At 37.0% G+C, this 15,975-nt stretch overlaps 1 protein-coding gene across 3 annotated transcripts in view; it reads right to left on the reverse strand.

The window, feature by feature from the left end:
- Positions 1–909: 909 nt before the first annotated feature.
- Positions 910–15,975, reverse strand: part of TAFA1 (TAFA chemokine like family member 1) — a 581,723-nt gene continuing 566,657 nt past the window's right edge. For all 3 annotated transcript variants that reach the window (XM_077130364.1, XM_077130365.1, XM_077130363.1), the window contains exons 4-5: positions 8,747–8,871; positions 910–2,962 (exon numbers count right to left, since the gene is read on the reverse strand). In XM_077130364.1, the coding sequence (XP_076986479.1) occupies positions 2,945–2,962; positions 8,747–8,871 (143 nt within the window). In that variant the 3' untranslated portion in view covers positions 910–2,944. The remainder of the gene's footprint in view (positions 2,963–8,746; positions 8,872–15,975) is intronic.

Consider the following 15,975-nt stretch of genomic DNA (forward strand, 5'->3'; position numbering starts at 1 on the left):
CTTTTGCCTTTGCTCCAATAACAAAGCATAATCCATTATCCTTGATGTACAAGCTCAAAATCAATATTAGTCATACCACACTGAGCCTTTATTACCAGAAATACCAGAAATTTGTGATACAAGTTTTTACACGATAAATGTTCAGAATCAATAGGCAGATGGTAGCTACTGAATTCCCCAAACTGGCGCAAGTTAAATTTAAACAAAACTTGATGATTCACACATTTGAGTAAAGGACTTGGATAAATTCAAATTGAGTTTGACGACATTTACAAATATTTGCACAGTCTTGTTGGATTGTTACCTGATTCTGACGTGGTCTTTTTTCCCCTGCTATTTTCTCCAGGTCTTTTGAAGGGACACAATTTGCATGAATTGACCAATGGGAAATGGATTAACAGATGTGGGCATCTACACTAGTCCTTTCATTGACTCAGAGGCTCTAGGTACAGGATAGGAAAAGCCATGAGCTTCACATATTGTAAATTATAAAAGCTCCTGACTGGGTGAGTTTTTACAAAAAAATAACTTCTTTTTTCTCATTGGATTTTCTTTCAGAACCAACATTTTAAAAAGGGTGTTCCAGAGAACACAAATCTCATTTTTTTAAAAAAAAAGTCCACATAGTCAAGAAAATTGGGACAATAACAGTGCTTGCAGCATTTTAAAATGGAATTAGTTCATCTCACTTTAGGAATGCTAGGAAATTTTAAGTAAAAATCCAGATTTTGAGTTCTTTTGAAAAACTGAAGATATGACAATGTGATGATCATATCCTAATTTAATATTCTCTTGTAGTTTCTCATCAAGCAGGATCTGCAGTCTTGCAGGGTCTGTACTCTCTCCAATCATTAACCCGACATTTTAGTACCTCCTCCCGCCCTCCCTTCTTAGTCTTTTTCTTAAAGATTCACAGTCTTCTGGTAGAAAACTTGGAGAATTACCTCAGAAAATACTTTTGATTTCTTTTGTTCAATTATTTTCTATAATTGATTATAAATTTTTTCTTCCACATTTTGGGATGTGCTGTTATAGATAGTTCTTTGGGTTTGTGATTTCAGGGTTTTCTCTTAAGTTTACAGATGAAAGGCAATTCCTAATATATTAGTGGGTACATGGATCTGGGTGGTAGGTTAATGAGATTCTGATTTGCTGGTATGAACTGTATGCTACTTGCGGGAAAATATTTGTGAATGTCTTTGGGAAGCCTGGATTTTGCAATGAGGATTTGATTTCCACCTCTGGATGATATTATAGGCCTTCAGGATGCAGAATCAACCCCTCTAGTTAGTGTCTACATATTTGATCAGACTTGAGACTGTTTTGGTAGATGTGAAAGAGCCTCTGAATATCACCTGAGTGATAAGTCCAGACAAGAGTCCCATTGTGCTGCTGGTCTGAAAGGAATCTCAATGATACCATTCTAGAGAAACAATTTTGCAGAAAAACAGCAATACAACATGATAGGGATGTAGAGCACTAATATGCTATCCCCAGGATATAAGAACCTAAGTACCTATTTCATTCTTATAGGCATCACTTGAGTAATTCTCAAAAAGGAAAGATGGGCAATAATATATGTGTATCATCTGAATGACCACTGTGGAAACCCAATCATGGGATTTGATAGTTCACATTTCATCTTACTGACTGACAGAGGACACTGCAGCTATGGTAATGAATTTCTGATTTTCAAAATATTAGGATTGGAGATAATGGCCATGGAGGAAGCAAAGGCTTTGTGGAAGAGGTATTGTCTGACTACAAGTCCCTAAATTGGGTGTAGTCTGGATTTGATTAAAGCTGATTCAGTAACAATAAATGACAAGAGGACAAGTGGGTTTAAAAAAGAAGTTATTTACCACTTTAATAGGGCTGTCCAACATTTGGTCACATAGATTATTCTGAAACCTAATTCCTTTCATAGCTTTTCTATCTCAGAAGAGATCTGAATACTTTTGGAAAAAGTAAATCAAACATAGAAAGAGATGCCATGGTAAGACTTCTTGCAACAGCACTATGCAGTTAATGATGCCAGACTTAGGATTTAATCAGAGGACATTTCGGTCGTCTAGGACAGCTATACAAAGCCTTAAGACATTGTATTTACAGGACTTATAAATAAAGGGACCCATATTCTACCCCAACTCTGCCAGAGTCGTAATTGCTTGATGGAGCAGCTTCCTCAAGAATCCTTGCTTTCTTTTCTGTGGAAAAGCTAGTAGTTCTAAAAATATTTTCCTGGAAGAGGTTAGAATGGTCATTATTATATATCAATTAAATATAAAGTATGGTTATGTAAGCCAAGCTTGCATGCTAATATTGCACAGGGTAGAAAGCAATAAAACAGGATGATGTGCTTCCTTGGGCCATCAAGTAGAAACAGAAGGAAGCTCTTGATTCAGTATTGTCATGAAGCCTCAAATTCCAGGAGTCCACATGTAGCTGGCCTTCCAGCGTGAGTGCCATGTTGAATTCCCAAAAGGGCACATCTTCCTTGCAGATAGAAAAACAAATGACAAAAAAAACCCAACAACCCCAAAACTCAAGAAGGTACACCAGCCGCCTCAAACTGTGGTACTGTTCATTTCTTGAAGAGAATATATAATATTTCAAAATATTATATATACATATATTTAAAATGGTACAAAGTAACTTTAGATCCAAATTAGGAGACAGTTGATCGTTCTTTATAATCCCAAAAAATTCCACTGAGAAAACCTTTATTTTAAACCCACTTTCCATGGTGTTGTCAAAAACCCCAAGTCTTCTCACTAGAGGATATTTCATTACACACAGTAATAGCACTGTGATCATCTTGTAATCAATCAAGGTGAAATAAGAAATCCATTTGGCTCGTAAATGTGTAAGATGCTTCAAATTCTTAAAATGTAGTATTTTCCGTAGGGTTGGTCTTTCTTTGCTACTACAACAGATGCTTCCATTAGGTCCTTGGATGAATCTGAAACCAGAGAAAGAAAGAAATTTCAGTCAGAAAAGAACCAAATGAGGGCACCGAGAAACATGAGTAGGCAGAAAATGATAATGCCTTGAGTTTTTAGGACGTTCTTTCTTTCAGGTGATCTGAATTAAAAAACAAAATCAACATTTGGAGTAGTGGGTTCTCAAATGGTAACCAAAACATATTGACAGGCTACCATATTTTAATCAATGCATTAAGTTAATTTTGCCACAACTGAGGAGATAGACTCCTGGAGCAATGTCTACCCAGGGTTTGCCTCATGGGTGTGTGACCTGTGCAGTTGCACAGAGCCCCATGCTCAGAAGAGCCCCATGCTTGGTTTAATGGTTTGCTGTTGCCATCTTGAAATTCTTCATTGCTTTTGAACAAGAGGGTCTGCATTTTCATTTTACAGTTGATCCTACAAATTAAGTAGCCAGTCCTATGTCTATCTGATAAGAATTTGAACTGAGTAGGTCAGTCCATGGTCTTGTTAAGTGGGGTACAACTTGTTGTAAGATGTAAGAAGCATACCACAAGGTAAAGTCACTGCTAAGGTGAGACTACATATCTTTAGGAATATGGGAGATTTTTCAAGGTGAGGAACTATTCTACTCAAACAATAAAACGGTAGTCAAGGGTGAGCAAAAGCATAATGCTGCAGCTATAGATGCAACTTAATCCATTTGAACATGACCTCAAAGTTTAGTATTCAATAGGATGCCATGCACATAGAACCACATGTTTAGACCATAAGTTACAATTCTAGTAGAGTTGAGGCTCTATACCAGAGTTCTTGGAAATTAGGCAGTTTTTCTTTATCATCTCTTAATTCTTCTTTACAGTCTTGGAAATTGAATGTCTGAGTCCAAAAGTTGGGAGTGCATTTAGAGCATCGAGGCAAGAACAGTAGCAAAAGCTTGCATTTGAAAGTTGTATGGGCTAGGTAGAATGCCTAAACAATCTCCACACATTTTCTTACACTCTCCTTATAAAATAGATCCTTCCAAACTTTGATCTCCTACATTCCAGTCATTCCAGCAGGCTTTGTATTGCCATAAGTTTCACCAAAAGGACTTCTTTTTCACCAAAAGGAGGGAGAGAGAAACACTTATATAACTGAATTGAAATTGCTTTCCTCTTATCTTCACAATGACACCCCCTGCCACCACTCCACTGAAGATAAGGGCTGTGTTACATCCCCAAGATACTAACTTGACCATATTTTAAAATAACTTTTTATAATGGAGGCTTAAAAAATTTATTGGATAAAGAAGTGAATGAGTTTGCCTGGACCAAGGGGCAACTGTGATGGCATAAATTGGTTTATTCTTCCTTTCTATAATCACGAAATCTTTTTTTAAAAAGGCATTCTATGCAAAAAGTAGGACTGGGCATGAGGTTCCCAAAACATTTCAGATCTGGTAGTATCTGAGGTGAAGAAAAAGCCAGAATATGTTGAAGCTGTCATTTTGCTATTTTAGTAATGTAAAAAAATATCAGGGTGATTAGAATGGGTGGTTTAATGCTCAATCACAGTCATTATCAGGAAGACAGACCCAGGAGAACGTGGATAAGTGATTGTGGTGGATTTTTGTGGGCCAGTCACATAAAACTCCCATTTTACAAATTGGCTCTAGGAGTTAGGAGTGCAATCTGAAGCTGGTCTACTCACCCTTTTAGGGAGTGAAAGTGCCTTTCTTTACATTGTTATGACTATTATTTTCTTACAAGTCTGGAAGACAGCCACATATTGGTTTGAAGGATTTCCAAACTTGTTTGATATTCCCCAAGTGTTATATCGGATTATGTTCTGTAATGTTAACCTGGTAATTTTTCTTTTCAAGTGACTTCATTTGTCTCATTGTTTCATCCCTTTACTTTTTCCTTCCCCAAGCAACCCATGCTCATATTTTAGCTGTGAATCATTACAATATTGTCAAACAACTTATTTCCTCTAAGGGGAATTCTATCCTTCTAAATTAAGCCATTGTTCCTGAATATACAGGGTATGGATTTGTTCCTGAAGACATGGGATACAGCCTCCCCAACTTCCAAACTTACATTTTTTTTGAGTTGTGAGTTTAAAGAAATAGGTGTCTAAAAACATAGGAAAAGATCTCCAGTATTTAGGTTTATTAGTCCTGATATTAATTACTAATAGAGAAATTAAAAGTAATAATTCAAGCAATGATCAGGCAGGGATAGGCTTAAAATTTGCCCATGAAATGTCACCCAGGTGTACCAAGCTTCTCTGCAGGAGGCTTTGGGTCAACTTTATTCTATTTCAGGCTGGGTGTGGGAAAACTCCTTAAGGGTGACTATTACCTCTTTTTAGGATGGTACCCAGGAGACTTCCTCCCTTTTAAGATTTTTTCCAAATCTTCTGAAGGAAAATCTTTGCCTAATTCCACAAATTCTTTCCCCCCTCCTTTTGTGGGTTATATTGCCACCCAGATCCAATTTTCCCAAGCTTTCCTTTTCCTTTGGACTATGGCCTGTTACCCAAGCTAGCCCACATCCTGGCATATTGTATGGCTGTTTAGATGAAACACTGAATTTTTGTGCTCCAACCTTCTTAAAAAATGAACACCATAAAAATTTAAATTAGGTTACACTTTGAAGTCTCTGTTCTAAAAATCTACAATTCAAAGCTTCTAAGAACTATGGCTTATGATGAGTTTTGGGGAAGTAACCCGTACAATAGGAAAGGTTTGAAAAATGTTTTTTTAGATAGGAAAATGTCTTTGTAATGGAGTTACTTTTTCCTAACAGTGTTAAGGGAACTTTGGTTTCCATTAACAGCTTGGGTGTATTTCTTCAGCTTTTCTTCTTCTTTTCATTTTGTTGTGAGTGTTCTTTTGGAATTAGTCTTACTCATCAGTACAGAAGAGGTACTTCTCTATATTTTTAGTTGCACTTCAATTAGGAGAACTTGAAGTATTTCTTTTAATTCCAGAGATTACCTCTCTTACATAAGAACAGGATAATGAAAACATATGGCTTATAATTAAAGTACATCTGTAAATGAAACTATTTTAAAAGTTAAATTGCTAGAGACAACATTTGAAGTCATGTAGGCATTTTTGTACTCTGATGGGGAAATATATAGTGCATACAAGGAAAATGAATAAAAATTAATTAATATCAATAATAAATAATTAAATAAACTAACATTTAAATAAGCAGTTAATAATGATTTCAGAGCATAATCTAAGAACTACTATTGGCAGGTCACAAGAGGATGGGCAGGTCCTAGTGTGTATCATCTGGACTCAACTGCTGCCTTTGAGTTTAAAAGTGCTTCTTTTCATCATGAATTTCTTGAAGCAGGGGACCACAGGGAGATAAAGGATGTAAGTAGCAGTGTTTGAATCTTCTCAAGGTTTGAAATGTATAGCTCTCACCAGTGTCTTCTTTTTCCTTCTCTAAAGATAGACTTGTGAATTCCAGGTTACTTACGTGCAGCTTACGTGGCTGCAGAGTCTTGTTTTCTCGCTTGAAATGGATGCACACATCAGAACAAGTACATCCTCTGCTTTCCAAACTGATTGCCACAACTATTCATTTTTCTTGAACACTTCACTGTCTGGGTTGAACTCGGCCCACACAAGGTGCTAGCAAACAGAGTGCTCCAGCCTCTAATACTGTGACCAGGCTCGCTGCACAGTGCTCCTCTGATGCCAGAAAATGTCTAGGTACATTTACAGTGTGCATGAAGGTTTTCAAATATACTTCATAGAGTATATATAAAATAAACTTTATATTAAAATAAAAGCAAGCTATGCAACTATACTACATTAACACAAGGTGTTAGTAACAGGATGATATATGGGAACTCTGTATTTTATGCGTGATATTTCTGTAAATCTACAAATTGTCTAATTAAAAAAAAAGCCGGTTACAAAGTTTATGCAAAAAATAGCATTAATTATTTCTCTCTTTCTTTTCCTTTTTAAGTTTATATTCTGTCTTCCAAAGAGTCTACTAGTTGGTATTCTTGGAATTTCACATATTTAAAATATGAAATATTTGCCATGTCGTTTTGCTATTTTTTCTTTACTGAGCTTCGAGTCTGGAGCAGGGCTCACCTTCAGTAAAGGGTAATCAATTAACATTTGGAATAGGGACTGGAGACTTGGCAGAAAATATATCAGCTATATGTTTTAAACAAGCGTGATGATTGGACTCTGGTCATACCAGCCATAACTCAGAGTAGTTTAAACAAACTAACTTGTAAGGGCATCTTCACATTATTAGGTAAAATCATTTTCAAGTGAAATGTAATGAAAGAGAAACCTGACATCACGCTCCACCAGCTAATTAAAATGGTTCCCGTGGGTAAGTGGCACGAACAGGGCTCATTTCTGAATATTCTCTTCTGGAGGTAGTTCATTGAAATGAAATACAATAATCCATACTAAGCTTCTTGAGAGCATGCAGAAACATGCTAGCAAGCTGGGGTGGTTCAAAGGCTCAGAAATAAATGGAATGACTATTTATTGATTGGTGTAGTCAATGCAGATGACTAAATTTGATGGACAAAGGGCCTCTGCTTATTTTATACATGAAATAAAATTGTTTCATTCACAGTATCATGTGACATTACAGTTGTTCCCTACATGACAAAGCTATTAGAACCAGTTTTATTTATTGTAAAGAAAACGCTGAGAAGAAGACTCAAGTTAAGACCCATAATACAAGGTTGAAATCTGAGATGCCCTTTTAAATTAGAGTCATCCTTTTGGTAGACTAAAATTCCACATATTAGAATTTATAACTGGTGGAGTTTGCTTAAACAAAGTTTCTAATATATTAAAATACACACACACACACACACATATATCAGGGCTGATATTCATGTGGTAGACACAGACACACAACCTTACCGGTTGTTAACCTACTGACTCAATTTTGTTGCTGTTTTAAACAACTGGAGCGCTTCCCCTTTCAGTATACCCAGACCCTCCTATGATGCAGCATCTCCAGGGTTAATGGCTGGTCTTACTGCACCTCTCTACCATGCACCAGTATCATCGTACCAACTCTGAGTGCTGGTTTGTTTCACTAAATAGGTAGTTAAATATATCTATATGTATTTGTATGCTGTATGGTGGGGGTCACATTTCCTTCTTTTTCCATGTGACTATCCCATTATTGCAGCACCATTTATTGAATGTTTTTTCATTTGTAAGTGCATGGGTCAGGAATTGAACCTGGGTCTCTCGCGTGGCAGGTGAGAATTCTATCACTGAACTACTCTTGTATCCCCTAGTTACTTATTTTGAAAAACATTCTGATTTAACCTGAGAAATCAAGGAATGATTATTTACTTCACAAAAACCTTTCCTGAAAAGATCATCAAATAATTCCTTTTAAATACCTTCGGAAAATAGCTGTACTAAAATGCAGAACTTTTTAGCAAACCATCTGGATGAATTTATCAAGGGCCTTATTTTATTATCTATTTTGAACACAGTAGATGTTGGCTGAGTTATCCAAAGAATTGCCTCACTGCACCTCTTCCCTGTGGCTGTGGAGCCCTAGCTTTATTTATGAGTCAGTAACAGAAACGCTGAACTGCTCAGTGTTGGAAGAGTCAAGTTCAATTGCTAACCTCTTGTTGATGGAGGGACACTGATCTGCATAGCTAAGAATGTCTGCTGTCAGGGAAAAGGCTTCCTTCACTCCTACACAAAGCTTCCCTGGGTGCTGTCTGTACAACACAAAAACAAGGAGCACAGTTTGTAATATGCACTAAACATAAGAAATAAATGAACTTACTCTTGTGGTCTTGATTTTATTGCCCGTAGCGCACATCCATCCCGAATTATCAGGTAGTGTCTTACATTCTTCTCCCTCCAGGCAAGGCTCCATTTCACACCACCATTTCCCAATCACTATGGAGGCTGTGCAAAAACAGGAAACAATTGTGTTTGTGATTCATCCAAATAACCTGGGCACTGGGACTTTATCCCTCTGCAAATATCAATTTTTTTTTTTTTATTAATGAATCTCTTGGGAGTTGGACACAAATGCAAAAGAGCTAGCATGACATTTATTGCATTTTATTCTATCTGACCAGTACAACCTACTACCTCCTTTGAACCATCAATTTGGGATTAAGCAGCTCTGGGTTTAAATTTGGTTGCTAAATCTGATAGCTGTATAGTCGTAGGCTAGTTACTTTACTTCTTTGAGTTTTATTTTTCTCATTCCTTAAATAGAGATAATACTTACCTTATATGAGATCATCAATGTGTAGACAATGAGACTGGCGCATTGTAGGGACACAACAGGAGTTGAGCTGATTGCCTACGGAAATTGCTTCCCCTAATAGTCCTTCTATTTAGCACTTGACACCAACTTTCATAGTAGCACATGAACAATGGACAGCCGCCAGGTGGCCCAGCCTTTAGTACCATTGCCTTCTTCTAAAAGGCCCTGATCCCTCTTCCTCTTTAGGTTGCTCTCTACACTTTCTGAGTGGACCTACTTTGCTCCAAGCTTACAAAGCAGGCTCCTTCTCCTCTTAAGTATTAATGTTTCCTAAATGAAAATGTAGACAGTTATAAAAAGAATATATCTTAAAACCCATGTACCACTTTATTTCAGGGTTGTGAAGATCCACTGGCTCTTAGGGGAAAGAAAAGGCTTTCTAAAAAGAAAAATGACCCCAGACCTGCCTATACTTTCTAAAAATCCATATTACTCCTCAGTAGAATTTGATGATTTGGCACTACCCTCATTCTCCCAGTGTTGCTTTTCTAAAGGCTCTATTAGGTCAATTTTATTTCAGATGTATACATTATGAGGTCATGCTAATATATATCACTTGGTATCATTTGTCAGGTTACAGCCTCTGGTTTTTCTTATAAACTTTAGGAATAGGAATAAATTCAATTTTCTGTAATTTTCTTACAAAAAATCACAAAAAGAGGATTTTTAAAATATTCCCTCCGCTCCCAAACTGGTACCCAAAACCTTCAGAGTATTGTAACAGATTTAATAAAATGAGCTATTTGTGCCATTTAACTGCTTTGTCATTTTTCTTATGGTGAGTCTCGTAATGCCAAATATATAGATATAAATGCTTCTGAAATAACTTAAATTATAATTAATGTGATAATAAACATGACTGACATGTATTGAATGCCTCTAATGTGTTTGTGTTAAGTACTTTAAAATGTGTTATCTCAATCTTTATAGCACCCCTATGAGGTGGGATTATTAGCATCCCATTGTATGATGAAGAATCTGAAGCCCAGAGAGGTTATTTAAACCAAGCTCACATAGGTAGGGAGTGAAGGAATTAACACTAGGATCCAGGCACGTTTAACCACAAAAATCCATGTTTTTCATAATTGCAATACTACCTCATTCTAGCTTTGTGTTCAGGACTCTAAAAAAAGCAATTATTGGCTGGTCACTGAATGAATGAGTTCTCTTTGCTATATTATTATTTAAAGTAAAGTATATGTCAGGCATAAACCCTTGGAGAAAACAAAAATATTTTATTTCTTTTGAAACTAAATTACCTGAAAAATAATTTAGGCAAGGCAGTTTATCACACTTACTTTCTGGTCTAAGATGTGCTGCTTTTTCCTCACTAGTTATGGTATTTTAATAAAAATTCCCCCAAGTGAACAATTTTTGAAGCTATTGGAAACTTGTGAGATAGATGTATAAGTGTTACAAGGGATCTTTACCTCCCCCAAAATAACTGGGTTCATTAAATACTGGCTGTATAAACCAACTTTCTCTTATCTGTAGTGATGATGGAAGAAGATTTTTAAGGTCCCTTTTAACCTCAAGGTTCTAGGATTCTGCTTATGAATGTGCCACATTCAGGAAAATATCTGCTCTTTAACACTTTCAAGAATGTTCATCTTCCCTTGAGAGAGTCTTAAGAGCACTAAAGCCACTTTAATCATGGGTCTTTATTTCTCCCTTATACCAGGATGTATTGCTGTAGAATAAAAGAGAGACTGTAAAAAAGGATCAATCCATCTTTCAGCAAGAAATCCAAAATAGATCAGAAATCCTATTTTTTCAGTTATGAAATATTTTCCCATGGAAATAGAGCAAAATGATAATAATAAATGAGCTGAATAAATAAACATAGCACACAAACATTATAACATCTAAGATATGACAATCTTTTTTATTATTTAATATGTAATATTTATTGATTTAGCAATTTTTTTTTACTTTTATTGTATAGTATAACATATATAAAAAGCAAAGAAATAAGAAGCAATAGTTTTCAAAGCACTCTTCAACAAGAAGTTACAGGACAGTCCCAGTTTAGCAAATCTTTATTGAGCAATTACTGTAGTTAAAGCACTACCTTATTTACTGAGAGTAATAAAATAGTGGACATGACATAGTCTCTGTCCTCAAGGAGCTTACAGTTTAGCTCAGAGTTTCTCAATGGGGGTGCTCTTAGTATTTAAGGCAGGCCAAATTTTATGTGTCCCTAAGAAATGGCATGGCTTACAGTTAATAGGCAGAAAAGATCAAAATGCTCCTCCAGCAGTAAACATGCTATTGGGCTAAAAGAACAAGTTCACAGTAGGAAGAGGGAGACAAAACCTTAATATGACTGTGGAAGGTCTTGAAAACAAAAAAGCTTGGTTTTTTCTGAAGGGAATGGGGAGTCCCTGAAGATTCTAGAATCTATGAGCAAAGGGAACATATGATGAAAGGGGTGGTGGGAATGATGAATCTGGCAGTGGTGTGCAAGATGGACTGCAAAAGGAAGACGCTACAGCAATGCCAGTTAAGTACCCCTGGTTGAAACCCTACAAGGGATAAGGCCATAACTTTGGATGCCTGTGCTAGAATTGTGAAGGGCAGAGTTGAAAGTGGTATTAGGAAGAACTGGGGAAAAACAGCAATCAGTAACTCAGCTGTAGTAACTATAACTCTTTGGACTCTAATTATTAGCTCATGTATCTGCCTGTCCCCTAGCCAATGAGCTCCTGGGGCATGGATCATATTGCACTCATCTTTGAATGGCATGGAGTAGCTCAAGAAAAGTTTGAAATTTATAAATGAATGAATGAAAACCAAAAAGAGAAAGAAAAAAAAAGTGCCTGTCTCAAAGAGCTGTGAGGATTACAGAAGGAAGTTCATTTAAAACACCTAGCAGACTATCTGGCATCCATAAATGTCCAATAAATATTACCTATCATCAGCATTGTCACTGTCATCATCATTTGTAGTATTCTAAATAACAAAATCACTCCAAAACATAAAAGGCAATTCTTTACAAAGTTAGAGAGTAAACCACTGCTCTTCGATAATATGCCAAACTCTTACCTTGCTTCTGTGACTTATGAGAGTTTGAGCATAAAATAAATGTTGAACGTATGATTGCATTTCATTCATGTTCTCAGAAATAGGATACAAGTACATCAAATCAAAACAAGTTTTCAAGCTCATTTTTGTGCAACCTGTCACACCATTTAAAGCACTGGCTGGAACTCCCTTAGAGAACTGGGACAGCTCCCGTGCTTGCCTTTTTGCACAGGATTTGGGTACAGCTATTACAGTGCTCCCCTTCAAAAGATCTGCAGTGACTCCATTTATCAAAGCAGACAGAAAATTAAGGGTACTGGAAATCTTCCTTGCAGTCATTTCAAATTTCACTTTTCTATGAGCACATATTTAAAGACAGGATTCGATTTAGAGACATTTAATGGTGACCACCCTAAGCTATTTGATTTGGATCTTAACTCCACCACTTACTAGTAGTGTGACTCGGAGAGGTTGTTTAGTTCAAGTCTCAGTTTCTTTACTTATAAAAGGAGTTAAGAAAAAAATCACAACTGGACATTGTGGAATTTTAGATGAACTAATGAAATAAGACACTTAACATAATACCCAATAAACTTTATAACTCAAGACACGGTAGTTATTGCTATTGCTTATTCCTGCATCCTCAGTCTAGCTATGTATGGCTAAATCCAATGACCTTCATAGATAGTTTACACCTGACGTTTAGTAGAAGTTTATACTGATTCTGTGATGTATATATTCCTTTTTTATAGATTAAAATTGTATTTCTTACAGGGTCTACAGCATATTTCAAAGACATACATGGAGTTCATGGTGATGATGGGATTAGCATTACATTTCATCTACAAATGTTTCTCTTGTGCTTTTTAAACTAAGGCAATTTTATTGGAGGTGAGGGTGTGGACCATAGAATGGGCAGTACTTAGAGCCACAAGGTTAGTGCAGTACAATTTCTTTGAGTAGTAATTTTCGTTGAAGCTATTTGGACAGAAAAGTTACTATCTATTCACCCAAAAGCTCTTCACTAAATGCTGTGCTGGACATAAAACAAAGAAATTCAGTTCCTACCCTAAAGGGAAATACAGTCTCTTGTGGGAGATATTATTACACTACATGCAGACAATAAAAATAATATCAACAAATTGGGATGCATGTGAAAATATAAGATTCAAGGTGCTGTCATAGTAAGTGGTCCTCATTTAGATTGTCAATGTGGTGGTGGTAAAAGAAATCCTCATTGATGACGTCATTTAACAATGAAGAAATTAAAATATTGTTTTCACATTAAAACGAATAAGTATATAGATAAGGGGCAAAAAGCTAACCTCACAAGAACTTTTAAGACAAGACACAAAACAGCAAAAAAATTTTTCATTTCTCATGGACTGCTTCAAGCCATCTCATTAGAACTCCAAGGCAGAGTTCCTACTTTCCTGTCAAAAAAACATTTTCTAATGTGGTGAGAGGAAATTTTCAGAAACTTTTTGCCAACTCAAGGGAGCTCTCCTTATTTCTGCCAATAATAATATTCCTCTCCTTGGGTTGGTCGCCACTGAGGAAGAGGAGACATAACCACTGACCCCACAGAAATAAAAGAGGTAATAACAGGATACTATGAACAACTTTATGCCAATAAATACAGCAATGTAGACGAAATGGACAACTTCCTAGAAAGGCATGAACAACCAACTTTGACTCAAGAAGAAATAGATGACCTCAACAAACCAATCACAAGTAAAGAAATTGAATCAGTCATTAAAAAGCTTAATCTGCATTTTCAATACATGATAGCTCTATCCTTGAGTCTACTTATAAATGGGATATTCCTCTTGTTCTCTGTAAATAGTTGGTTTTATTTTGGAATTAAATTTAGCCATGTTTTCTCATTGGTGTAGCAATATAATTTGTGATATATGTTGAAGAAAATATACAAAGAACTATGCTCATTAAACAAATTTCCTGCATTCTCAAATGCAGCATTCTATGTTTAAAATATTTAAGCTGTGACCCTGAAGTTAGTAGGTAGTAATTTCTAATTTTGTTGAGCCAAACACGTATTTTGTTTTGTTTTCTTTTTTTTCCCAAAGCTATTTGGAGTTTATTTTACAGTTGGTGCAAGGTGAAGGGTTAGAGATGGCAGGGAAGCTCGGGCAAGTCTTGGAGAGTAGAGTGGGGTTCCCGCAACTTCCTTTTTGTTGTTTCGCTTTTTTGATGTGAAAAGAATCCTACTACTTCTGCTTCCTGCAGCCTGCCTGGTATGTGGGGTGGGGCCAGGTGGGCACTGAGCCTGGTGCCTTTGGAAGCTTGGTGGCTGGAGGTGGCAGGTGGTAGCTGGGGTTAGCTGGAGGTGGCAGTGACCGGACCTTGCCTGCGGAAGGGGGGGGTCCGGTGGTGGATTTGCTGTGCTGGCTGCCAGGCTGCTTCCTCACTAGGTCACAGGTGATGGGCCACTGGAGGTCTGGGGAGATTCCGAGGACCTTGGGGCGTCCAACACAGCGTCCATCAATGGGAAGTTGGACTTCCCTAATAAACCTTCCCACGGGTGATGTGGGTCATGCCTAAGGGAGACCAGGGTGCTCGGGGATGGCTTCCCCGGAGGACTCCGCACTCCCGCAGGGGCTATTCTTGGAAGTGGAACCCAGGTGGTGCTGGTGGTGGCCGTGGGGGGCCGCAAGCGAAGAGCGGGAGGGGCTACCTGTCCTGCTCTTGCTGGTGAGCTGATGAAAACCTCGATGACCAGGTTCCTCCAACTTTTCTTGCTGACTAGTCTTGACACAGCATCTAGAGAGAACTTTAAGCATGCGCATTATTTCATATCACTCCCTGCCTAAAACCCTCCAACGGTTTCCATCACATAGAAATTCCTTACCATGCCCTTCATGGAGCTAGATTATTTGGTTCCTCCATGGCCCAAACCACCTTTCTACTCTCTCTGACTATTCTGATGACCTGTAAATCTCGTTTCTAATTCAGCCTCAGCCTCTGTCAGGGGCCTTATCTCCCAGAATCCACAGGGCCCACACCCTTTCACTAGGGACTCGATTCAAAGGTGCCTTTCCTGACAGCCTATATATAATGATACATGGCCTCCTCATTCTGCTGCTTTTCCCTTATATCCTGCTTTAATTTTATTCCTAGCATATACAACTACCTGAATTAAAACAACATTTTTAGTTTGCCTGGATTTTTGTCTTTTTTCCCCACTAGATAGTAAGCCGCATGAAGACAAACACTTTGTGGTCCTTAGGGCTAGCAGTGTTGGTACATAGGAGATGTTGAATATTTATGTGTTTAAATGATTGAATATAGTCATATACACATTTATATGCTTTTCATAAAAAGTTAAGATCACACCACACATACTCTTATACCCTACTTTAACACCTAATGTTGGATCATAAATATTTTTCCATGCCCATAAATAAAAAGATACCCATCACTTTAATGCCTACATAATATTCAATTGTGGGACAATATCTTCATTCATTTAACCAAACCCCTATTGCTGTAAATTTAAGTCTTTTTTTGTTGTTATTGCTGGATGCTTGTTTGCTAGAAAGAATGTACATCTGAATATGCACACATATTTGCAAATGTATTCATTTCCTCAGAACAAATTTCAAGAAGTGGAATTGCTGAGTCAAGTGGTAAAAATGTTTAGTAGTTCTTAGCTTTTATATATCATCAAATTGTCCTATAGAAAGATCTTG

Source organism: Tamandua tetradactyla, chromosome 15 (genome assembly GCF_023851605.1).
Source record: "Tamandua tetradactyla isolate mTamTet1 chromosome 15, mTamTet1.pri, whole genome shotgun sequence".
Classification (NCBI taxonomy): Eukaryota; Metazoa; Chordata; class Mammalia; order Pilosa; family Myrmecophagidae; genus Tamandua; species Tamandua tetradactyla.